The 24385-nt window shown below is 48.4% G+C and overlaps 1 protein-coding gene across 1 annotated transcript in view; it reads left to right on the plus strand.

The window, feature by feature from the left end:
- NPHP4 (nephrocystin 4) overlaps positions 1–24385 on the plus strand; it is a 156310-nt gene that overhangs the window by 46947 nt on the left and 84978 nt on the right. Inside the window, exons 10-13 of the mRNA XM_066637431.1 lie at positions 7815–7997; positions 9223–9361; positions 20305–20363; positions 23476–23592. Of these exons, the coding sequence (XP_066493528.1) occupies positions 7815–7997; positions 9223–9361; positions 20305–20363; positions 23476–23592 (498 nt within the window). The remainder of the gene's footprint in view (positions 1–7814; positions 7998–9222; positions 9362–20304; positions 20364–23475; positions 23593–24385) is intronic.

Genomic DNA, 24385 nt, shown 5'->3' on the forward strand with positions numbered 1-24385 from the left:
TTGCCTGTCCTAAATCAGTGTCATTGGAAGACCCTGCACCTGGCAATGTGCAAGCGGGAGAAAAGGTCTCCGTCTCCTTTCTCCACACCGTTCATCATTTTGTGAACCTCAGTCATGTCCTCCCTAAACCTCCTTTTGTTCCAAACTGAAAAAACCCGAAAGTTGTAGCTGTTCCCCATAAGAACAGTGCTTCACCCCCCTGATCATTTTGGTTGCCATCTTCTGCACTTTTTCCAGGCCTACTTTTTTAAAAATTTGGAGACGGCCACCCAGCAAGCTTTGCAGCAAGTCAAGAGGGGGATTTGAACCCAGGTCTTCCAAAGCAAACACCCTAACCGCCGCATTGTACCGACCTTCCACTTGCCTCACTAAGCCCCAAACTAGAAATTCTGCAGTGATGAACTGCAAGTGAAGCAAGACCTCAGTTCAGCAAGGAAGCCTCACGCCTTTGGCATTCCTCTCTTGTGTGCAGCGCGGAGGGAGCTTTGTAGTTAATTTTGCTCTAAATATTTTCAGAAGTGAGCGCTGTCAGAAAGCCGTGGTGCCCCCGAGGGCTGAAATGTGCCGTGCCATTCTGTTTGCCATCTGGAAGGCACTACCGTCTCTTTTCTGCTGCCCTCTTTAACATTTGGACAGTGGCCTGCCTTTGCCGCCATGCGCTTCCCCTCCCTTGTCTCGGTGTTGCTCGGGAAGGAGCAGAAGAGGCTGGGAGGATCTGTCAGTTGCTAATTGAGCACTCAATTGCGTATCCATGTGGAGACTGCAAGAGCTGCTGCCTCGGCACGGCACGGCCTGTTTCCCCCCTTGCCTGCTTCACCCCCTCCCCTCCTTTGGTAGCTGCTTGCCGACCCGCATTCCATCCGAGGGCCCTTTTGCCGCCGCCTGCCACGGAGACAATGGAAGGTGTCAGGCAATGCATCAAGCCCACACTTGATTTCCCCTGAGGATTTGGGAATGGACAGAGATGTCATACCTCTCTGTGTTCCTTGTTTGATTGTACAGCTGTGCCGTTGAAATGAGCAACTTCTCTTCTGACAAATACATTGTTGAAAATATAACAGATGAACTGGCCGCGAGTCTCTGGGGAAGGACGAGAAAAAGATCATGTGCTCACCCTAGAGAAGGATTGCTTCTTGTGTCAGAGACTCGCAACTCTTGAAGGCCCTTAATGATCTAGACTTCCTGCCTCAAGACAAGGTGTCCTACAACCAAGAGTATCTTGGGAATATGCTTAGGCAGTGATCAGTGCACTGGAGCTCTTCCTTATGAAGGATGCTATGGTGTTGTGAGCTCTTTAGTTGTGGGAGGAGAACGTGATTAAGGGTGGGACATGATTGGGACTTATAAAATGATACACAGTATGGAGAGTGTGAGGGGAGAGATCTTTTTCTCTCCCTGCCACAAGACTTGAGGCAGAGGTCGTTCGTTGAAATGAATTGGCAGGAGATTTAGGGTGGGCAGGAGGAGGTCCTTCACCTTCTTCGTAGTTAGCTTGTGAAATTCCCTGCCACAGGATATGGTGATGACCCCTTGCTTGGGTGGCTTGAAAAGGGACTGGACAGAGTTACAGACCAGAGGTCTGTCACTGGCTACTAGTCATGACTGCTAAAATACATCACCCGATTCAGGGGCAACCTGCCTCTGAATCCCAGTTGCAGTGGTGGAAGCGGGGCATGCCTTTGTCTCCTGCTTGTGGGCTTCCCAGAGGAGGCATCTGGCAAGGCCCTGTAGGAAACAGGATGCTGGACTAGATGGGCTAGTCTGGGGTGGGTGACTGGCAGCATGCCATGTGCCAGTTTTTATATAAACAGCGTGCCATTTAGAAAGTGTTTGCATTTCACTAGTGGTACATGTGCTGCAGATTATCCACCCCTGGGCTAGTCAAATCCAGCAGGGCTCTTGTTATGTTTGGTTAGGTGGTGCAGTTCCATCTAAAGCAGTGCTTCCCAAACTCCTACAATGGAGTTGGGAGCACAAGTGTGTGCAGGGGAGGGGCTATGGTGGGATCCCCAGGATTGTGCTGCTGCTGCTGCTGCTGCTGGGGACAGGAGGGTTTTTTTTTACTTATTTCCAGCCAGTACTGGAGTTCTTGAGAGGAGGGGGTCTGGGGAGCCCTCCACAGGACTCCCCAAGCCTCTGTAAGTGTAAAAAGAAGAAAGCAAGGGGCACTTCCAGTTTCATGATGAAAACCAAAAGTGCCCATTTTTTTTTTCTTTTTTTACACTTAAGAGGCTTGAGGAGCCCTGCAGAGGGCTACCTGACCTCCCCCCCTAACCAGGACTCCAGCGCTGGCTGTAGGTAAAAAATTCCCCCATTCCCGGTAGCAGTGCAATCCTGGGGATCATGTTGCTGCCTCCCCCCCCCCTCTCTTCAAGGGGCAGGGATAAGTGCTTTCCTGGCTGGTGGGTTGCAACCCTCCAGTTTGATCTAAAGACTTTGCAGGGTTATGGCTGCTACATGTCAAGGGGAGGGGGCTCCAATCATCCCCTGCTCCTCCACTTTCTCTCATGGACACCATCTTTCCTGGGGTACCTTAATGAGCAGAAGGTGAGTGAGCTCAATATCTCAGCCTGCAGAGTGGTAAATTTCTCATTTAGGGGCTCCGTGTTTGTTGATTTGACCTGAAGCACCTTGCCAGAGGGGAACAGTGGCTCCTCTCCACTGCTGCAAAGGCAGATACACTGTGTGTTGCTCAACCTTCAGAATATTGGTAAGGATCTCCCCTTGTGATGCCACTGTGTGCTATGAAAGCCTTGCACATAGCATGCTGCAAACAGAGGTTATTGCTGCTTTTCTCACTTTCCCCCCTCCAGTTTGTGGTGCAAAATCTCCTGCTGGCTATGTGCACAGAGCGCCTTGGCCTGCGGCAGCAGCCCCAGTAAGCATTCCAAGGCTATCAACTTTTTATTTTTAATTAAAGGAATTATTGAGGTCATAGCGCCGGTGGAAAACTAATCTCGCCTCTGTGTATGCGTGCAGAGAGAGAGCGAGAGCAGTACTGTCTTGTAGCTCGAGTCAGAGGGATCTGGGGAAGGGCTCTCTTTTAGCTCAACATGTTACAGCCACATTGCAGGAAAAGGAAACCAAGGTGTATGGCCTTGGGGTGAACAGAATTGTGCAGAAGAAGATTTAAAATAATAATACAGTACAGTAATGCCTATCACAGTGGCTGTGTTCTGGGAGTCAGCATGCTGTGTGATCCGTGCGTCGTGTGCTGTGATACCGCAATAGGCAGTAACTGTAATATTGTTCTGATGTCAATGCCTTCTCAGGCCGCACTCGCTGGTGCCTTGGGTTGGTGCCTGCTATGTAACCGACCACTGCTACTCTTGCTCCCCCTCTGTGGCAGTGGTGGAAGGCGGTGGCAGGACCCACTCCCAGGTGGGTGAGCCTGGTTGCCACTCATCCTGGGGAACAGCAGGTTTCCTCTTGAAGATGACATCAAGGGCAGGTGGCCATGCCCACTGCTTCCTCTCTCAAGGCACTTTCTGGTAGCAAGTGATTGGCCCCCTGCTAGCCAGAATATACCCCACCACAGGCGCAGCACTAGCCAGAATGCGCTGGTTCCATTGACTTGAAAGCACAATGCATACAGCCATGCAGCCACATTTCTGAGTTGTTTCATGGACATCAACCTTTTTCCTTTTTATGGCACTGTAAAAATTAGACCCAGGACCAAGAGTGCCATAACCGTACAGCATTATAGGAAGAATGGCTATACATAAATTCTTAACTCCTGTGGATCAAGAAGGGCAGGGTTTGGGAAAAATGCCAGAGAGCAGGGGGAGCAGAACAGAGAGATAAAGAGAGATGGAGGTGGTAGCCTTGTCTTGGGGGGGATGCATCTTTTGCTCATTGTTGGCTTCCCTTCATCAACTCCTGCTGCTGCCCACAGCTGCCTATTGAGGATGGCACTCTGTGCATGTGATGAAAAGGCCTTTAGTTGGCAGAAGATAGTGTGAAAATAGGTCAGACTGTAAGATGCCACACTCTTCCTTGTTTTTGCTGCTGCAACCCAGCACGACTCCCTTCTGGAAGAGATAGTTATTCCATTTCTTTACGCCTCACTTGCAAGACAGGCTTAAGGCTGCCATGTTCCTGCAGTGGTATGCCAAAGGCTGCCCCCTTGCCCTGTTCCGGGGCAGCATCCCAGCTCTACTCAGGCTACTCCTCATCCTTTGGGGATGGCTTCCTTGGTCAGTGCTTGAACCCTTGCTTTGCACGCAGAAAGTTCCAAGTTCAATCTTTAGCATCTCCAGGTTGGTCTGGACAAGACGTCCCACTGAATGCCTGTCAGTGTGGACACTTCTGGACTTGCTGGTCTGCAGTCTGATTCTGTATGGCAGCTTCATAAATTCATATGGTTGGGGTAGGGGACAAGTTGATTCAGTGTATGCAGAATATCCCAGGTTCAGACCTGGGCAGTATCTTCAGGTTGCGGCTGGGAAAGATCACAGTCTCGATCTATGTAGAGATGCTGCCAATCGGTGTTGACAATTCCAAACTCATCAAACCATGTTTGCTCACTTTGGGCAATTGAAAGAGGGCAGCTTAGTCAATAGCCATTGATTTGGATCAAGTACCTCATTAGCCCTCTAAAGGTTCTGTGGGTGGGGCATTGGAGGTGCAGTAATCAGCATCACCCAAGGCTTCAGGGAATAGATATTTATAAGAACCAATCATCAGCAGACAGTGGGGTTGGATAAGTCTGGAGAGGAAAACCCAAATGTTGCCAATCAGGTGGACAATTAGATATTTGCCCGTCTTTCTTTTTTTGAGAGTGAAGAAGACGGGGGAAGCAGCAGGCCACAGTTTGGATCATGCAAATTAGCAGCTCTGTCTGTGTCCCAAGCTGGCAGTCTCAGGTTCTTCTGCCAGACAGTCTACCCCGTCACATGTGATGTTCGCCAAGAGGATTAGCACCAGACTGCCATCGGTGGCCCCTGTGCCCAGCCGTCAGGAGTTTCACAACAAACCCAATTAATCTCTGCCCTCCCTTTCTGGAAGGTGGATAATCCCAAAGCTGCTTGCCTTTGTGGCTCCTGCAATGAGTGCTCTACTGGTAATAGGGAGAGAGATTCCAAACATGGGCACAGAACTGGGATGTGTGCGTGCTGCTTGACAAGTCCTTTAGATACTTTTCTAGACAACCAGTTTTGGATAGCTTCCAGCTTCACCACCAGCACCTTTTTTCCTTCTCAGAGGCAAGAAGGATGTGCGGGACAATGAACAGCCTGACAACCTCACCCTCTTTTAACTGGGCTTCCCAGTCTGCTCCAGAGAAAAAATGACTCCCTTGGTGTCTGAAGGGACCTGTGATCCCTTTGGCACAGCCTTGGCAGAGTGAGGATTTGCTTTCATCAAAGGAACAAATCCGACTTCTTGGGGCCGGTTCCTAGTTTGGTGCTTGAACAGGTAAGTCTCAGGGAAGGGAACAGATATTCCTCTGGCTGCATTATGATAGGTGGTGATGGGCAGCTGTATCTTGTGGGTATCTGTGTCCTGAGTTGCATTGCCTACCACCTGTGGGCTGCTTCCTGGAGTCGTAAACATAGGGGGTTGGGCAGAGTGGGATGCCAGGGCTTCTACATTAGGAGCAGCCATGTTATCATCAGAAGCTCTCAGGAGCTGTTCTTGAAACATTTTTTAAAGAAGCTGACTTAAGAAGAAGCATCAGACACAGCGAGAGGCAAGCTGGGAAATTTGCGCAAGGGACAGTGTTACTGTCTAGGGCCTAGGTCATCATCTTTCTTAAGGCCTGCCTGAGAGACAGGTTGTAGCTCATGTTACAGTAAGACTACAATCCTCTGCAAATTTACATGGGGGTGAATACCATTGAACGCAGTGGGATTTGCTTGTGAGTAAACATACATAGGCTAACACACTAGTATAGTTGGACCAAAGGGGCAGTGTTTAAGCTGAGGCAGCTTCTTCCTGCAGGGTAGATTTCATAAGGTGTTCCTTGGCCTTTGACTGATGGAGTACTGCAAGATCCCATCTTGTCCTCTGTGCTTTTTAACATCTGCATGTAGCTGCTGGGATGGGGTTTGGAGTTTGGTGTTTACTAGTGCACAGCTGACACTCAGCACTCTCTCTTCCATTTTCAGCTGGAAGAGGGCAATCAATGTTCTGAACTGGCATTTGGCATCCATAATAGGCTGGGTGAGGGCAGCACGGTGAAATAAAATCTGGTCAAGACAGAAGGGGCATCGACCAGGAAGGTTGTGGACCACAGATGGTGGAGTCTAGGCCTGTTCTGGCTGGGGGTGTGCTTAGGGCCTCTCTTTGAAGACTGTTTAGAAACTTCACTTGGTTCAAAATGTGACCACTGAGTTTCACAGCTGCTAATGCATTTCCTGGCAGACTCCGAGGTTGTGGTTGTTGTTTTTTCAAGCCCTTTATGGCTTGGGACCCAAGGAAGTGGCACGTAGCTCCTCCCCTCATGTGTTTGTCCTGAGATCATTAACGGGGGGCTGTTCCGTGTGTGCTGCTGTTTGCCTGAGTGCTACTGTCAATAGTGTGTTTCTTGTGGTGTCCCTGTCTGAGGCTGTTTGTGTGGCTTCCCAAACCTGGCCACTTTTTGTAAAACCATTAACACTGCAAATCCTACACTTTCCTGGGAGTGAGCCCCACTGAACACAGCAGGGCTTGCTCCTGAGTAGACATGCATAGGACTGTGCTGTAAGGTGTTCTTATTCAATCAGGCTTTTGGCTAATTTAAGTGTCTTTTGTAATCTGTTTCATCTGCCCATTGTTTCTTGCTCTGTTAGTTGCCCCCCCCTTTGCTGATTTCACTGTTTGTTTTGATTCTGAGCCACTTTAAGCCCTGCTAGCCATGGAGGAGAAAGACACCATATACATTTTTTAAAAAGGTATTTGCAGCATTTTGTCTTGGTTTCTTTTATCACACCTTTCCTTTTTTACTCATGTGCATTTTAAGCAATCACACTCCACTTCAAGACTTTGGGGTGAAATGACCTGCACTTTTCAGTGTAAAATAACTTCTGAAAGGAGAAAGAAGTGTGTGTGTTGGGGGGGGGGAGGACGGGGACCGGACACTCCAATGAAGACTCTCAAAGCTTTTTGTTTGCTTGTTTTATAATCTTAGTAGGGTGTAGCTATGGAAGGTATCTCAGTGTGCTTTGAGATTTAGAATTATGCAACTGTTCCTACCTACTTCTATTTGACCCCATCTGTTAAGACCCGCTTTCTCTTTGCTCTCTCCAATTAACAAAACATTAGACAAACAAGAGGGAGTCACCTCGGAGTGGGCAGCTCCTCCCTGCAGAACTTCCTCCAAAGGGCCAACTAGGCCTATCTACTGGTTTGCAGATGCTGACTGAAAGTGACTACATTTGGGAGAGCTTTTCAGTCAGCCCTGGCTTGATTTTTATGCCTGTTTCCCAGATGTTAGAATTTTATCAGCTAGTTTTCAAGTTTTGGTTCGATTTATCATTTTAATTTTTCAGGTTGCTTTGCACTATGTAAGTCAATTTCAATATATGTCTTATGAAATGCAGGCATCAATGTAGTTTTTTTCCAAAGGTGTAGCAGTTAAGAGAGGCCAAGTGGCAAGTCAGGAGTTTCCCAGTTTGCAACTTGCCCCTTCCACAAACTCAGTGGGTGGGCTCAGGTGAGTTGCTCTCTTCTAACCTCTTTCTCCTTCTACATTATGATGATAATAACAGTCGATGGCCTTTCAGGTAGTTCAGAAAGACAACATCAAGGTACTACATGCATGAATTTAATTGTATACATTCAGTCAATACTACTACTAGTAATTATATCCTTTTGTTGCTCTTGTTACCTTTTAGGCATTATCTGTTTCCCCTCTGACATCGCCGGCTTACATGCATTCAATTCGCTGGGCTGTCTGGAACCCCACACCGGAGACGAGCTCATCTAACATGATCCTCCCATTGCAAGGAGGAGCCCAGCGTAATCCCAGCCACGTTTTGGTTTACAAGACACCACCGGCCACCATGAGCTCTGAGGAGGTAAGAAAAGATTGCCATACTTGACTTTTAGAGAAGGCACTGCCAGGCAGCAAGCAGGTTGACGAACCAGTTAACTGGTAAGGTGGCAAGGGCAGTCTGGCAGCTGCTCAAATCAGAAAGGAGCTAGACCTTGTCCGGGTTTATAGGTTCAGGTAGAACTGTTGAGCTGATGGCTCTTTGGCCATCTGCAGTGATGGTGCTGAACAGGAAAGAACAAGCTAGCTCTCTGGAAGAGGAAGGTGCTTGAGTGCTGTGCTTTGGAGCCCCAAATATCTTACAAAGAAATTGAAGAAAACCCTGTAGGAAGCTGTGATGCCCAGTGAGGGTTATTTAGGGAGGTTCGGCCTCTGTCTTTTCATCCCATAGGGAGCAAGTGTTTGGGGGATTCCTTGGTTCACCTTTTTCAAGTTCCAAATCTGTGTAAAGTTCAGTGAGACCCTCAAAATTTCTATATTCTTTGCTGTTGAACCTATTTTGTCTACAGTACTATCAGCGCAGAGCTGGGGGGAAAAAAAGAGGGATAGATTGTTTTAAAAGGCGAGTCATCTCTATTGGATGTGATCGTTCAACTTTCAGAGGCTCTCGGTTTTAAAACAAAAACAATGTAAAACACCAAGTTTCTAACCTTCTTGGCTGTAGAGACTTTGTGCGTGGACAATGTTAAAATCTCAGAAGGTCTCCAGTAATAGGACAGGGTATCGCCTCAAGAGCCCTGCAAGTTTTTTGCTACTTCCCAACAATGACAATATCAGTATAAATTATGCAGGAATTCCAAGAAACTATTTGAAAGTGCATAATTTATAGTGGACTCTTTTAGTGGACTCTCTAAATTCTTTTAGATGTGTCTCGGCCCAGAAGTTTTCCTGCCTGGATGCAGAATTCCACAGCCTCTATGCCCCCCCTCCCCCGGCTGCTGTTTGCTATACTGGTGCGTAAAGTTTTTCCCATGTATTATAGGCTTGTAAGCCTTTCAGGCAGGGAAGCATTCTTAACCCCATATTGCAGATGGGGAAGACTGAGGCTGAGAAGAAAGTGGGCTTGTCTGAGGCTCCCTGGTGAGCTCATGGTAGAGATGAGAGTCAAAACAGGGACTTCCTGATTTTCAGCTCAGTCTCTCTTAGCTGTGGCACCAGCTGTTTGTGCTTACTTCCATCCCTTGTAGCAAAGGAGGGAGGGAGAGCAGGGGAGCAATTCTCATTTCCCCTCCTCTCTTTTCAAATTTCAGGTGAAGCAGGTAGAGTCAGGTACCGTCCAGTTCCACTTCTCCACTGGCTCTGAGGAACGACTTGGAACCACTGCAAAATCTTTGAGCGACATCAGGGAAGGGCCACCTCTCTCCAAGAATCCTCCTGCGTCATCCCCCAGTGAGTGTGTAGTGTGGCTTTTCCCCCTTCTTCTTCCTCCTCCCTCCCCCGAGTGGTAACTCTCTTCAAATGCACAGCGAGGATTCAGCTCCACTTGAAAAATCTGGGAGAGTTGGAGGGGGGAAGCACTCTAAAAATGCAGCACTTCAGTCAGTGAATTTGCGAGATAAGGCCAGCAACTCCAGCTAAGCCTGCTGGGGGACTCTTCTCGCTTTGTTGGTAGCTTTTAAAGTGGCACAATTCCGCTGCAGCGGGTGTCTGTAGCTCAAGAGGGTATTGTTTTCTGACACATGAGTGTGGGTTCATTAATGAGAGGCCTCCCTGTGTAAATGGGGGGGGGGGCCCTGTGGCTTTTGGGAAGAGTGACTTTGTATGCAAAATGGTCCCAGGTTCAATCCCTGGGAGCATCTTCAGGTAGATTTGGGAAAGACCCCCATTCTGGAACCCTGGATAGATGCTGCCAGTCGGTATCTAGACAATACTGAGCTAGAGGGACCCAGAGTCTGTGTGGCAGCTTCCTGTGCTAGTTGCTCAAGCTCAGCACTAAAGCTCACAGTGCCTTTTCCGAGATCCATCGCAAGTGCTGTTGTACTGAACTTGGCTTCTTGTGTGACAGAACATGGCAATCAGAAATTTCAGTCATGTCTGCATGTGATTCTTATTACTTCCAGCACACCGTTGACGTCCTTGTCGGTTGCATGGGCTGAAGAGACAGGCCCCTGCCCCCAAAGGACTCGCAATTAAGATAGTGATTCAAGGGAGAAAACATAGAGAGAGGAGGAAAGGGAGGCAGGGATAAACATACATGAAACCTGTGGCATGTTTCAGTTATGCGTACTTAAGCTTACAGTGCAATCCTAGGCATATCTACTCCAAAGTAAGTCTCATTGAGTTCCGTAGAACTTACTCCCAGTTAAGCGTATACAGGATTGCTGCATCCGGAATAGGGACTAGCAGCACTATCCTAGGTGAGTCAACTTGTAGATAGGCTCCACTGAATTCAGAGGGGCTTTTTCCCAGTTAAATGTATAAAGGCTTGCATCTTAGGCTTTGTGATGAAGGCTTCATGGAGGAAAAGGTGGAATTTTAAGAAAGGAGACGTCTGGGAGGTACTCCTGGCATTAAGAAAGGAGATTTGGAGAATGTATAAGTGGAGACATTCAGGAGCCAGTTCCAGCATTAAGGGGCACAAGGGGTGAGTGGATGGAGCTGATGGAGGGAGCAGGAGACCTTTAAGTGGTTGAGGGTGATGGCACTGGCAGAATAGAAGTCATGGGCAGGAGTATAGCAGGATAGGGAAAGGGGCAAGGATGTGGTGGGTTTTTGAAAGTGAGGATAAGTAGCATGTTGTTCCAGATCCACAAGCAGATAAAGGCCCATCCAGTCTAGTATTCTCTTCACCACACTGGCCCATCTACTGTCCCTGGGAAGCCCACAAGCAGGAGATGCAGGCGTGCCCCTCTACAGCAGTTATGTCCTTGCAGCTGGTATCCAGAAACACATTGCTGTTGACTCTATGGTATCACATAGCCAGTGTGATTAGTAGCCAGTGATACTATACTGGTCCTCCATGAATGTGTCCAGCCCCCTTTGAAAGCCATCTGAAGTAGTGGCTGCCACTACAGCTAGTGGCAGTGGATTCCACAAACTAATCATGCTCCATTCCAGAGGGTTGGGGCCACCACTGAGAAGGCCCTCTCATCTATCACCACTAGCCCGGCCTTAGGGGACTGTGGGACACCCAAGAGAGCCTCCCTTCCAGATCTTGGTGGGTGGGTAGATTCTTATGGAAGCAGGCAGTCCTCCAGATATCCTGCTCTTCAGCTGTAAAAGGCTTTCAAGATAATAGCTAGCAGAGGAATTGGGTCCAACTGTGTGGACCATTTTCCCTTGGAGAACACATAGGAAAAACTGGCTACCTGGAAGCCAGGTAGCTAACTGGCTACCTGGAATCATTTTGTTCCACGTGCATGTGTTTAAATTGCATCTCAACTGAGTTGTGCGATGCCTGGATCTCATATCTCCAGAATAGGCAAAGTTTGTAAGAGCATTTCAGTTCTACTGGAGAACTTTCCCTGCCTGAATGTTTCACAAATGCCCGAGGGTTCCTTTAGTAAGGAACTTCATGCTGCTGGAGCTGTCAGCTTTAAGAGGAGTACTCAGACTCCTAGACAGGAACAATTCTCCATATTTTTATCAAATAATTTTCCCCCCTTGTAATGTCATTAGCAGAAAAAAAAAGGGGGGAAAGGGTGCAGTTCCTCACTGGGCCACTGGAGTGCAGTGAATCCACAAGTTTTTTTCTCCACTAGGACCTGCATTGACCTATATTCTGTTTGCAAACACTTTGGTTTCAACGAGAGGTGGGTTTTGTGTGTTGTTTAATAGGTTTTAAAACCTGCAGCTTGAGAGGGTCAATTGGAAAGAGAGGGAAAAAAAAAAACTTTAATGGTGGCAATTTCAGTTAGATTCTCTCTGACATAATCCTGACGAGTAGCGGAGTTAGGTGGGAGCTGGAAAAGCAGCAAAAAGGTGACTCCATGACTATCTAGTTTATTGCGATCGTGGCCCTCCTGGAGGCAGCTCAGCTGGTTGGAACCAACGCATTCGACGAATTGGCAAGGAGTGGGCAATTTCTTTGAACATCTTCTGCCTGTTGCCTCTTGTCGGGGTCCTTGGGAACTTGAGATCTTTCCAACTCCCAAATTGGTGTTCAGGGATGTTTGTGGCATGTTGGGCAGAGGTGCAGACCGGGCAGCAAGTGTTTAGGACCATGGACAGCTCCCTGTGGGGTTGGTTTGCAAGAACAGGCCAGGCAGGAGGCTTGCTGGCCAGCAGACTGCTCAGAGAGTTGCTCCGGCAGCAGACCAGAGGCAGTGCCACAGGTGGGGCTTTGTGGCCCCACCTGTGATGGAGTTGCCCTGCAAGTTGCAGCAGCCTAGGCTTAGGAATTATAGAAGAGGGTGTGGACTTCATATTTAATTTACTAGATATGTAGCTCCTATTTTCTAGCCCTTGAGTGTTTTGATTCAAGTGCCCACCAGCTAGTGGAGTATGTCCCACGAGACCCTGCTGTGTCATAGGGACCATCTGTGGCAAAGGCAGCACTGGTGGCAGCTCGTCTCCTTTCCCATGTTCTGAAGATGGGACGGGAGGTCCTGCTGGCCAAGGACTTGCCAAATTGGCTGTGGGGAGTGAGAGGAGACAGTCCTTTTGGAATGGAGATATGGAGAGAGCCTACATTGGAATTAAGGCCAGGTGTACTCTTGTGGAGGCTTGTGCTGCAGTTGGATGCTCCCTCTTGCCCCTGGGCTTGGTGGATCTGAGGCAAAGGGTGAGGGGCAAGGTTGGAGTCCTCAGTGTCATGTGAGACACTGCCTTCTCTGTGGAAGCTTCTAGCAGGCTAGCAGCATTGGTGACCACCTCCTGCAGGGATCTTGAAATCCAGTCCTCTGTCTCCGGTACTTTCCTCTGGCTTGTGGTGTGTTTGCATGTCTGACAGGCTTGAGCCATGCCAAGAGCTTCACCCTGGAACCTGGTTTCAATGCTCCATTCTAAACTCCACACATTATGAAACCCATTTTCCCCTGGCAAGCTCGTAATGCATGGACGTCACATGTGGTTGATTGTATATCCCTCATAGGGCAACTGAGTGCAGGGGTGGGTAAAGTGGGAGTTGAACCTCAGCCCCACAGGAAGTTTGTGTCTTAGTGGGAACCCTCTTTTAGCCAGATGGCCACTGTCGAATGACCTCACTTGGACAGTGAGGGCACCAAGGGGTGCCTGAGAGCTTCAAAGGCAGGGAGGGGGTTACACCACCCTCTCTCTTCCTCTGCCCTGTGGAGCCTTTGTAGCATCCTTATATGGGACCACGTTGCTTGGGCTGATAGACCTACTTCGCCATCTGCTTCTGCTGCCGCCCACCAGCTCTCATCATTGGCCACCTGGTTCCTTTTGTAGTCCCCAGTGCTCTTCATCTTTTCCCGTCCAGCCTTCTTAAGCCCAGGTGTAAGCTGTGACTGAGCCCAGATGATCTCTCCTTCATCTTTGTCTTCCTGTCATCCCTCCTCTCCCCCTGTTAGTGCTCAAAGTGCTGGACCTGCAGCGGAAGCCAGGAGTGGCGTCATGGAGCCTGCTGGTGCAAGGTCCTGCACAGGTGGGAAGGCTGCCATTGATTCAGGGTTGCAGGTGGTCTTAGTGCACGTACTCAGTGCCTTAGCTGAACTATCCTGGCTGGGCACCCCACAACAGGAGCTGTGACTCTGAGTTGACTCATTGCTGCTGATCCCCTACCCAGCAACCTGGTAAGTCCATAGACAGACAGTAACTGTGCATCTTGAAGCAGCAGCTTCTTGTCACATTTCCCAGACATGGGTAAACTGGTGCTTGAAGATGCATGTATACTGGTGTGCAAATCCACATTTCCACACAGTAGCTGTTCTTTGTGGGAACCCTTCATATACCACCAGTGTTCCCCGCAGCCATCATAACAGGCAGAGGCTGCTTTTACAGCAGGTTTGCAACATGTATGTTCATTACTCATTGACTGTAGCTTCATGCGCTGGCGCCAGGCCAGTCTCTGTTTCCTTTAAAATTATTTTAATTGAAAATCGTACTACTTTTATATCCTTGTTAGCTGCCTTGGGACTACGCAGCAAAAAGGTGGGATAGGAATGAACAAACATGAGTAGTGGGTATGCGCAGATGCAGTCTCCTGTATGTGCTGCAAGTCTATCATATTTCCTTGGAAATAAGTTCCCACTGATCTCAGTGGTGCTTAATCCCTTTAAGCATGTTTGAAGATATAATTATCCCCATATTGCAGGTGAGAAAGACCAAGGCTGCAAGGAGTAATGGCTTGCCTAAGGCCGACTAGTGTGTTTATGGCAGGGATAGACTTGAATCAGGAAGACTCTGTTCAGCGTGTGCTCCATGTGTTATGGTGACTTCAGGAAATGCCACTGCTACCTGGTTGGTTCCCACTCCTGACGTACTCAGCCCCTTAAATATCCACAGCATGAACCAACTCTTGAAAAGTTTTCAAAAGATGCAGGCACAGCAGCCAGGAGAGCAGTGGTTGACGAATGGTGGTCTGGAAGGCTGTTGAACTTTCTTCCAGATCAGTGAGACAGACTGCAGCCTTAGAGCTGGTTTGAGCCATAGGGAGTTTTTGATGAGGGTGTAACTTCCCTGTTGATTGTGCTGCTGAGATCACCCTGAAAATCCAGCATGGCCCCTGATGCTACCACGAGAGACTGACGAGCTTCGAATGGATGCAAAATGTGTTTCAGTATTCCCAGCCCTTGTCACAGAGAGCAGCCTTGCTGTCCCCTACAGCCCCTTTCTCTCATTCCCAGGAGAAGAGTCCTTATCATTCTGGTTCTTCCATAGGTAAAGTGATGAGCTGGCATAGTATCATGGCTAAGAGGCTGAGCTGAAAATCAGGATCTTCCCAGGCTGCATCTCGCCTCTGCTGTGAGTTCAGCAGGTGGCTTTAGGTGAGCCACAACCTCTCAGTCTTCCCCATCTGCAGTATGGGGACAAAGCACCTACCTTTTTATAGAGTTGTAAGGTCGATGTCGGTGTCAAGACAGTACGTGAGAAAATATTTCATGCTCAGAAATAGTGGTACAAATGTGACTGTAAACATCGGCCGTGTGAGCTTTGCCCAAGTAATAGCTCTGCTCCAGGTAGGTGCAAGGGGTGCTGCGGCCTTGCAGTCTCCAGCCTCCACCTCCTGCTTCTTCCCTGGGCTTTTGCTGCTTTTGAAACCTCTCTCTGCCAGTTCCTTTCAACTTTAATTTGCTGAGGATCTCACTCTCCCCCCTTCCCACCCCTTTTCCAATTTGGCTCCTGATCTCTCCTTAATTGCCTGCTGAATGCATCTATTCAGGGAGCAGCAATGTCATGCTGATTGGGGCTATTCAGGAAGGACCCCATGGCAGCCAGTTCAATTGCGTTTTGGGGTGGGTGAAAGGATCACAATTACCAGCAGCCTATTCCAGGGCACACTCCTGGCTTCCACTGAAGTGTTGCCCTCCAGAAAGTGCAGAGCCTTTCAATTGTCATTGGCTAAGATCTGTGTTGGTTGCTGGGGCTGGAGAAGGGAGAGAAGTACTCCTGCTGGCAATCAGATGCCACAGTCTGGCCTTTCATGTAGCCTCCATCCCTGATCAAAAGTTGGCCTGGTTCAGGGTGGGTCAGTTTTTATAATAGTTTAATTTATTGACGTGCAGCTTAGGAAGATAAAACCTTCACAGAGCACTTTGCAGAAAGAGAGCATAAAGCAGGAGCTGCAGAATAAAAGGAGAAGATCAATAGACCAAACATATATTAAGCAGCAGGAGAAAATACTCACGGATCAGCAGAGTGAATCGAGGAATTGAGGCCTGTGCTGTGGTATAGCCCTGGAGACTGGGGCAAAGTTGAAAATGATGCCCCCATGTCACACCTGGTAGTGACCTCACTTCCAGGTGTGACATCACACTTGCAGTTATTTTTAATTAAAAAATTTTAAAAAACCATCACTTCCCCTCACCATCAGCCCTCCTCCTGCTTGCCCCCCAAGAGGCGTGATTGGAATCTCTGGCTGCGCACTCCCCTTGATCTGCCGCCTCTCTCCACTCCCTCCTGTTTGCCTTCCTAGCCCCCCAGTCACACCCCAAGCCCCCAGAGCAAGGGGAGCAAGCGGCTAGAGTCCGTGATGCCCGCTGCCCCTCTTGCAGAGTGTCTTTTTTTCAGCACGTTTTGCAAGAGGTGTGAGCGGCGATTGCAGGGAGCACAGTTGCACAGGAGAGGCAGACTGCAACCTGGTGCAGTTGCTACCCCTGCAATCCCGTTAGCTATGCAGCTGTGCTCATCTCTCAAAGGTGGGCAAATGTTCAGATATAGTCAGAGAAAGAGGAGGACAGCCTGCAACTTTGGATCTAAAAAAAATAAAAAAATAGGCATGCAATTAATGGTCAGAATATAATAATGAACAATAATAATAATGAAACAACATCAATATAATAATGAAAGAATGCACCACTTGGTGCTTCTGTTCCGTTTTGTGAATTGATATATTAAAAAAATTCTCAAAAGACAGCAATGAAAAGGGGGGAGTGGTTGATGCACATTGCAGGAAATGAATTCCATAAATGTGTCACCACCACTGAATAGGCACTGTCACATTGGTGCCCATGTATGAAAGCCTGTGTAAAAGACAGGCCAGAGATCAGGGCCTGAGCTGTAGATCTGTTTGAGTAGGCAGTTCTCCCTGTTGATCCTAGACCATACAGGGTGTTAAAGAGTGATAACAGGCATGCTTAAAGGTACCTGAGCCCTGCATTGGACATCCTTGTAAGTTGTGGGTTCCAGTCTCTGCTCAGAGCTATGCCATGATGAATGCAATAGCCAGGTTACACACATTGCTTCACAGGGTATAAAGGGCAGGCACGCGTTCCTGAACACACTAGGGCTTGCACAAGTGAGCAGGGATTGCCCGTGTGCCTCTTATAGAAGTCCCTTGTGAGTTTAGGGTCTGCCATTTACACATGTGATTATTGGGAGAAAAACAAGTAACCCAGCTGCCATGGAAACTGTGGACAGACCAATTACCCCAAGCTGGAAAAAGACTTTCTTCTGGTACTGAGATGGTATGGAGCTAAATAGATAATATGGTGGCTGAAACAAGCTGTTCTGGACGGGTATAAATTGGCAGCTGCTGTTTCCTCCTTCCTGGATTAATCAGCGTGACCGATCCCACCCAATCAGGTATCATACAGTGAGCAAGGTAATTTCACAACCAGTCAGTGTGACTAGTCCCACCCAGTCAGGGATCACACAGTGAGCAAGCTGATGTCTCTGCCTGATGGCCAATCAGATTTGGTTGCATGATGACATCAGTAGAGGAATGGCAAATGTATCAGCAGACATTCTTGCATAGACTGTTAAAGCATTATTATAGAAGAAGGCTTTTTTTTTCTTTTTCTCTTTTTTTTTTGGCCCCTCCAAAAATGTTGCGGTCCTCCCCCGACTAGTTTTTGCTTAGGTTTATCCTTATTGAAGTTTGACTTTAGCAGAGGACTGTCATAATCGGTGATGTTTGTTTCTCCATGAAGCTCTCTCGTGCTTTTGCTAAAAGAAGAGTGAAGTCCATCCATCACTTTCTCATTCTGAGCTGGCCACATGTGCCCTTATATGGTGCCTCTATCTGTTTTGTTCTAAAAATAGATCTCACCCCTTGCCTTTGATATTGCTTAGGAAGACTCCTCTAGAGGCAGCCTTGCCTGTTGGCCCTCCAGCCCAGGCCTGTGTACTGGTAGCTGCTGTTACTTTACCTTGTCTGTCCTTGAATGGCTTGTCCCAGAACCAGAAGGACACAGCTTTCTGGTGGAACTGGAGGAAAGAAGCCAAGTGTTCAGGGGGGGAATCTTTCTTGGGTATAGGAGGAAGGATCCCTCAGCGTGACATAAAGCATCATTGAGTTGGAAGAGACCTATTAGACTATCAAGTCCAACCCCCAGTATAGGCTGTCTACAACTACAACAACCTTGGTCAGTGACTAAAGCTCTTGTCTTGGGACTATCCCTCCTTGGACCTCCTGAAGCAGCATGCCAAATGTCACCTGCCCTTACCTGCTGATGTGCCAGCTGCCACTTTTCCTCCTTCCTGAATTTGAAAAGGAAGTGGGAAACAGAGCACAACAGGATGTGCGGAGGAGAATGATGGGCTAGTGTCGGAGACTCCTTCGCAGTGCTTTTCCCACTAAGTTCTTCTGTTTGAAACCCAGGGAGTGGGACGATGAGGAGCAGTGGAGGTGCAAGCTGTCAAAAGGGGACACTTTTTGGGAATGGGCTGGCCAGGCTCCAGCCCCATTGAATGTTTATACTTATTTCTGATTGGATTGGCTTTGATTGTGAACCTCTCTAGGGAAGCCCTTCCTGGGGCTTGAACCCAGAACTTCAGAATCTGTGGATGATTCCTAACCTGCAGGGTTTGGAAGTTAAGTCTGTTAATGGGTATTAGTTATAATGGCTGAGTGGAGCCTCCTTGTACAGTGGTAGTCAGCCACTGAATATCAGTCTCCAGGGGCAAGAGTGGGGAGGGGAGAGCTATTGGCACCAGTCTGATCCCACATGGCTCTTCCTATGGGCACCCCATTGTGGCATTGAAGAGCAGAGTACAAATCTTTTTAAATTAATTCAATGATTAGGGGCATACTTCAAGTAGTGGGAGCAGAAGGAAAAAGGGATCTGTAGATTAATCTCCTGCTATTGGCAGAGAATAAAAAGCTTATGGATTGGGATCTCCAGCTCTGATGGAAGCAGTTCCTGGAGATATCTCCCCCCCCCCTCAAATATGATGTCCAAATGGGATGTCACATTGGATATTCCTGGAGGCCCTGTGGAGATCTCCAGGCTTGTATTCAGGAGTCACCTGGAGATGTATGCTGATTTCTGGAGGTTCCAGGCCAGTTGTGGAGGGTTGGTAGCCCTGGACTGGATGGGCTCGGTCTGGTCTAAAGATGAGGAATGTGAATGTCTGCTCCCAGAAGCAACTCTGCCACAATCAAGGGGAAAAATGGTAGTTGGAAGAGAGAGCACAGAGAGACTTGCATGGTGTGAGGTGCTTCTGTACTTGTACAGATCCCGAATTACAGGAAACAGAGGCCAAGTGAAAGCTGGTGGGACCACGGAGGTGCCACTTGTGTCTTTTAAGGCCCTACTAAGAGGGTGTCAGGCTGCTTTTCCAACCGAGCAAAAGCTCCACCAGTCAGGTCCGATGCCAGGCACAGCTCCTCTGGCAGGCTCTGGAGGTTGAACATCCAGGCAGGCTACAGCGGTGACAAAGAAGGATGTCAAAGCCATGAGAAACCTTAAGTATTTGGAAGTGTTCACGTCTCATTTAACAGGCCACTTAACCAGGGCTGCACAACTGTAAGGGAGAAGTCGGCGCTTGCCGGTGATGAAGAACTGGCGTTCTCCAGCAACTGAGAACCAAAGCCTAATCTCTTTCAGAATGGGGGGAGGGGAGTTATAATACCTTGTGTGATTTCTGCTTGGTGAGAGCGCTACCATCTCACTAAGTCATCTGCAGAGGGCAAGAGACAGTTGAAACATGGACCACACCACCCTGGTCTGCATTCTGGGGCATAGTTGAGGGAGAGCATGAGACCTCTGGAAACTGGAGGCAAAGTTATGTCTCGCCCAAAGCTGCTTCCTTATGACAGGAGCCTTGGAGTCTCTCTCATCATGGACCTTAATAGTTGATGGTCTCTTAAGGCTCAAGGCAGCCTTGGAGGCCACCCACCTGCCCCCATACTGGCATTTTTTTTAGCTGCCTCTCTAGATCTCCTGTTGAGATCTAGAGTCACAATACTTGGTCTTCTTGTCCCCCAGTGCTACTCAAGACAGGGCCTGTTGCTGTTCTAGCCCAGTCCACCCTTCCTTAGGCTTGGCTCTGGGGGAGATATGCTGCTCTGACCCTGGAACATCCTGCATGCAAAACAGACGTTCTGATACTGTCACTTAGCTATGGTGCCTCTCTGCTAGGAAGCTACCATCCAGACTCTTGGTCCATCGGTTTCAACACTGAGTGGCAGATTCTCTCCTGAGTTTCAGAAACTCTCCTGAGTTTCCCAGTTGCTGAAGATTGAACCTGGGACCTTCTGCATGCAAAGCGGAGGCTGAGCCACTAAGCCGTTTCCAGAATGCCTACAGATGTCTGTCTGAAAAACAACCCCCACTCTCCAATACTGTGCTGTGTATGTGAAAAATAATTGTGTATTCTTCCTCAGTCTTTTCCTTTGTCCATTTCCCTCCCCTTCCTCAATAGTCTTCCTCATAAGCCTTTGGGACAGAAACTCATTTCTTATGCTGGGTACAGCAGGTTGAGGCATGATGCACCAATTAGGTGTACTCTCAGTTGAACCTAACTTCCCTTTCTCTCTGCTATCCCAGGTTCTCCACCTTCCTCTCAGACTCTAGTTTCCACTCAAGATTATTCCCAAGGTCCTGGGGTAAGTGTTTGAATGTGCATGCAGGGTTTTATGTTGCCTCGTTATGGTTGGCTCATGATGGGAAACCAGAAAGTGGGAGGGATGTTCTGATTTCGAGTATTAGTTCCTAGCTATTAGTAAAGGCAGTGACTTATTCAGAGGTCTAGTGAGCAGCCTCTTCCAAAGCTGTATAATTGTGTTGAGGCTTTCTGCCACAAGAGTGATTCGATTGGACTCAGTCCAGAAACACAGAAGAAGAATCTCAGTACAAGCAGCAGAAAGTGGTGGGTAGCACTCCATGAGGGCAGGTTATTCTGGTCTCTCTCTGCATTGGGAGCAATCCAATTCTCATATCTGTTCATACTTTCCTGGGAGTAAACCCAACTGAACACAGTGGGGGGTTCGTCTGAGGGGACCGTGCCACCCTTAGTTGTGCCTCTATCAAATTGGAAGACTGCCAAGTAATGTCAGAGGTGCAGTGGGCAACCTCCTCTGTGGGGCGGGCATTTCAGTCTTTTAATTTATTTAACAGTAATTTCTTGCAGCTCCAGGAATTACTGCCTTACAGCCCAATCCGATGCATGTCTACTCAGAAGTAAGGCCCATTAGAGTCAATGGGACTTACTTCCAGGAAAGTGTGAATAGGATTGGGCTGCTAATGTTTTCAATTTTTGTTTTGGTTCAGGCAAGCCGTTCCCTTTCCTGTTGACCTCTTTGGATACAGGGCAGCCCCCACTAAATTATTAAGGAGCTTTCCTCCGGCGCAGAAAGGGCAGGGGAGCAATAGAGAAGCTTAGTGGGTCAACTTGCTGTGAAAAGCTGCTGGGATTTGAGTTAGAGCAGAGACAGAGAAAAGGGACAGCCAGCCCCTCCGTGACCTCTGCTTTGCGATCAGCGGATGGAAAACTGATATTGCACAAATCTTACTTTTATAGGATGCTGGATAAAAGGCAGGCTTTGTACCAACTGCTTCTGTTCTCCTCTCTTTGATGTCATGTTCCCACAGATATGTTTCATCACTGAGTTGCTTACTGGTGTCTTTAAAAGCTTTCTTTTAAAAGCAAAATTGGTCACATGGATAGCATGCTGGAATAGGAGTGGAGAGATCTGTATCAAATTCCTACACATCTGGAAGGCCCACTGGGTCACCTGGAACTGTACCTCACAGGAATGTTATGAGGATGAACTGGGGGAGCTTTGTGTATTTCCCTAGCCTACACTCAATCTTTCTCCCTGAAAGACTAGCTTACTGGGTGCAAGGAGTGTGTGTTTGCTTTCCTTTTTCCTACAGGGAAAATGTTTAAAAATTATGATTCACACTTCCTCCTGAGGCTGGTTTGGTGAAACCCAGAATTCTATCACTTTAGTCTGTTTCAAGAACATCTGAAGAGCCCTGCTGGATGAGACCAAGGCTCGATTGGCCCAATCGATTGGCCAAGTTGGGAGTTGGAGGCACTGTTTTGCGGTGGTTCCACTCCTACTTGGAGGATCGGTCCCAGATGGTGGTGCTGGGGGATGCCTGTTCAACGCCCTGGCCCTTGAGGTGCGGGGTGCCACAGGGTTCAATTCTGTCCCCCATGCTATTTAACATCTACATGAAACCACTGGGAGAGGTCATCTGGGGGTTTGGAGTGGGGTGCCATCAATATGCTGATGACACCCAGCTCTGTCTCTCCTTTCCTCCAGACTCCAGGGTAGCGGTTGAGGGCCTGGAGCGCTGTCTGGAGGCAGTGAGGATCTGGATGGGGGCTAACAAGCTGAAATTAAATCCGGATAAGACAGAGGCTCTCCTGGTTCGGAAATCCTCGATGCAGGTGCTGGACTACCGGCTTGCGCTGAATGGGGCTGCACTCCCCCTGAAGGAACGGGTCCGTAGCTTGGGGGTCCACCTGGACTCACAGCTGCTCCTGGATTCCCAGGTGGCGGCTGTGGCTAGGGGGCCCTTCGCTCAGCTTCGGCTGGTGCGCCAGCTACGGCCGTACTTGGATCGTGCAGACCTGGCCACGGTGATCCATGCCACGGTGACATCGAGGTTAGATTACTGTAACACGCTCTTTGTGGGGCTGCCCTTGAAGACAGTTTGGAAACTGCAATTAGTGCAGAATGCGGCGGCCTGTGTGGTTACTGGAGGTAGGCGGTTTGACTCTGTCAGTCCGCTTCTCCAGCAGCTACATTGGCTGCCCATTCATTTTCGGGCCCAATTCAAGGTGCTGGTTTTGACCTTTAAAGCCCTATACTGCTCTGGGCCAGGGAATCTTAGAGATTGCCTACTTCCGTACAATCCAGCTCGTCCTCTTAGGTCATCAGAGAAGGCCTTTTTACAAGTGCCGCCGCCTAGGGAGATACGTGGGGCGGCAGCTAGAAATAGGACCTTCTCAGTAGTGGCACCAACGCTATGGAATTCCCTTCCCCTTGACTTAAGAATCGCTCCCTCTCTTGAGACTTTTCGGCAAGGCCTGAAGACCCTTCTGTTTAAACAAGCCTTCTGAGTTCTCGGTCTTTTTAACATCTTTTCAACATCTTTTAATTTTTTGCAGGCCTGATTCTTTTATGACTTGCTGCTCTATGCTCTTTTTACCTTTTTACTACTTTTTATCTGACTACTGTTTTTATGATATGTTTTAATATGCTTTTATCTGTTTTTAAATTATGTTTTTAATCTGTTTTAACCTGTTGTAAGCCGCCTTGAGTCCCTTTGGGGAGAAAGGCGGTGTAAAAATAAAGTCATTATTATTATTATTATTATTATTATTATTATTATTATTATTATTATTATTATTATTATTATTAGTCTAGCTTCCTGTGTCTCATAGTGGCCCAGCCATTGCCTTTGGGAGCACAAAATAAAAAAAGATCCTTGCATCCTGTTGCCACTTTCTTGCACTGAGAGTGGCTGCCAATCAAACCCAGAGGTTGCATCCAGTCATCGTAAACTGTGATGGACTTTTCCTCGATAAATATGTCCAGTCCAGGCACACACTTTGGAAACCCCTGCAGTACCTAATTCGGAGGGCAGAGAGGACAGTGAGATTGTAAATATTGCACCTTCACTGCCCTGGTCACCTCCCGCTTGCAACAGCAGAATGAGCAAAGAGACACCTTCATTCTTAACTGCAGTCCTCTTTACTTTCAGCTGTCAATATCCCAGCTGTCGACCTCACCATCAAGCCGGGCTTCCAAACCCCCACTACAGCTATCCAGCACCGCTTTGCCCTCGCGGTCATCTGAGGCTCTGAGGCAGGTGTTTGAGGTACAGGCTTTAGGAGGGCTTGCAGGTGGGCTTCTTGGGGGCTAGGCAATGTTGCTCTTTCAGGGTGCCCTTGCCACATCAACCCTGAAACCCCTGCATGTTACAAAGAATTTGGGGATACGGTTGAGGGTGCATGATCAATTTGGACTTGTCAGATCTGTTTTCTGTTTCTGTTGCTCTGCAGAGATCAGCCATCCTTTTGGGCAGAGGGGCTGGAAGTTCAGTGATGACACTGCTGAGCTGGGCTTGGGAGACAAAGCCGCCTGCCCAATCTGCTGTACTGGACAGGGCATGGCAGTGCCACCTGCCCAGGCTTGAGGAGTCCAGGAACTCTGCGAGCCTGAGCAGGCAGCTCTTACATGTCTTATCTGCACACAGCAAATTCAGCAGGAGCCTTTAGCTTCTAAGCTGTGCTCCACACAGGCTGGATGACTTTGTGTGGTGGGCTGCAGGTTGCCGACCCCTACTTTATAGGGTCTGGTATGCTGGAATTGGCCCTGGAGGGTCAGCTTACAGGGCACATGGAAGCTGGTCCTGCAGGCTGAAAGCACAGAGTTCAGTCTACTGGTTTTGCCCTAAAAATAGTGATGCCATTTGACTTCTAGGAGCACCATTCAACAGGGCACGAAGGTCTCTAGGAGTTCTAGGGGCCTTAGAGTATGGTGTGGAGATTATGGCAGCTCCCACTTCCAAGGGAGTCCTGGGATAAGGTTTTCCAAAACCTTTGACAGGGTTGCCCAGATCTTTTCAGCTTGTCTTTAGAAGTCCATATCACACCTGTGTTTGGGAGGCA

This window comes from Tiliqua scincoides, chromosome 9 (genome assembly GCF_035046505.1).
Source record: "Tiliqua scincoides isolate rTilSci1 chromosome 9, rTilSci1.hap2, whole genome shotgun sequence".
NCBI classification, from domain to species: Eukaryota; Metazoa; Chordata; class Lepidosauria; order Squamata; family Scincidae; genus Tiliqua; species Tiliqua scincoides.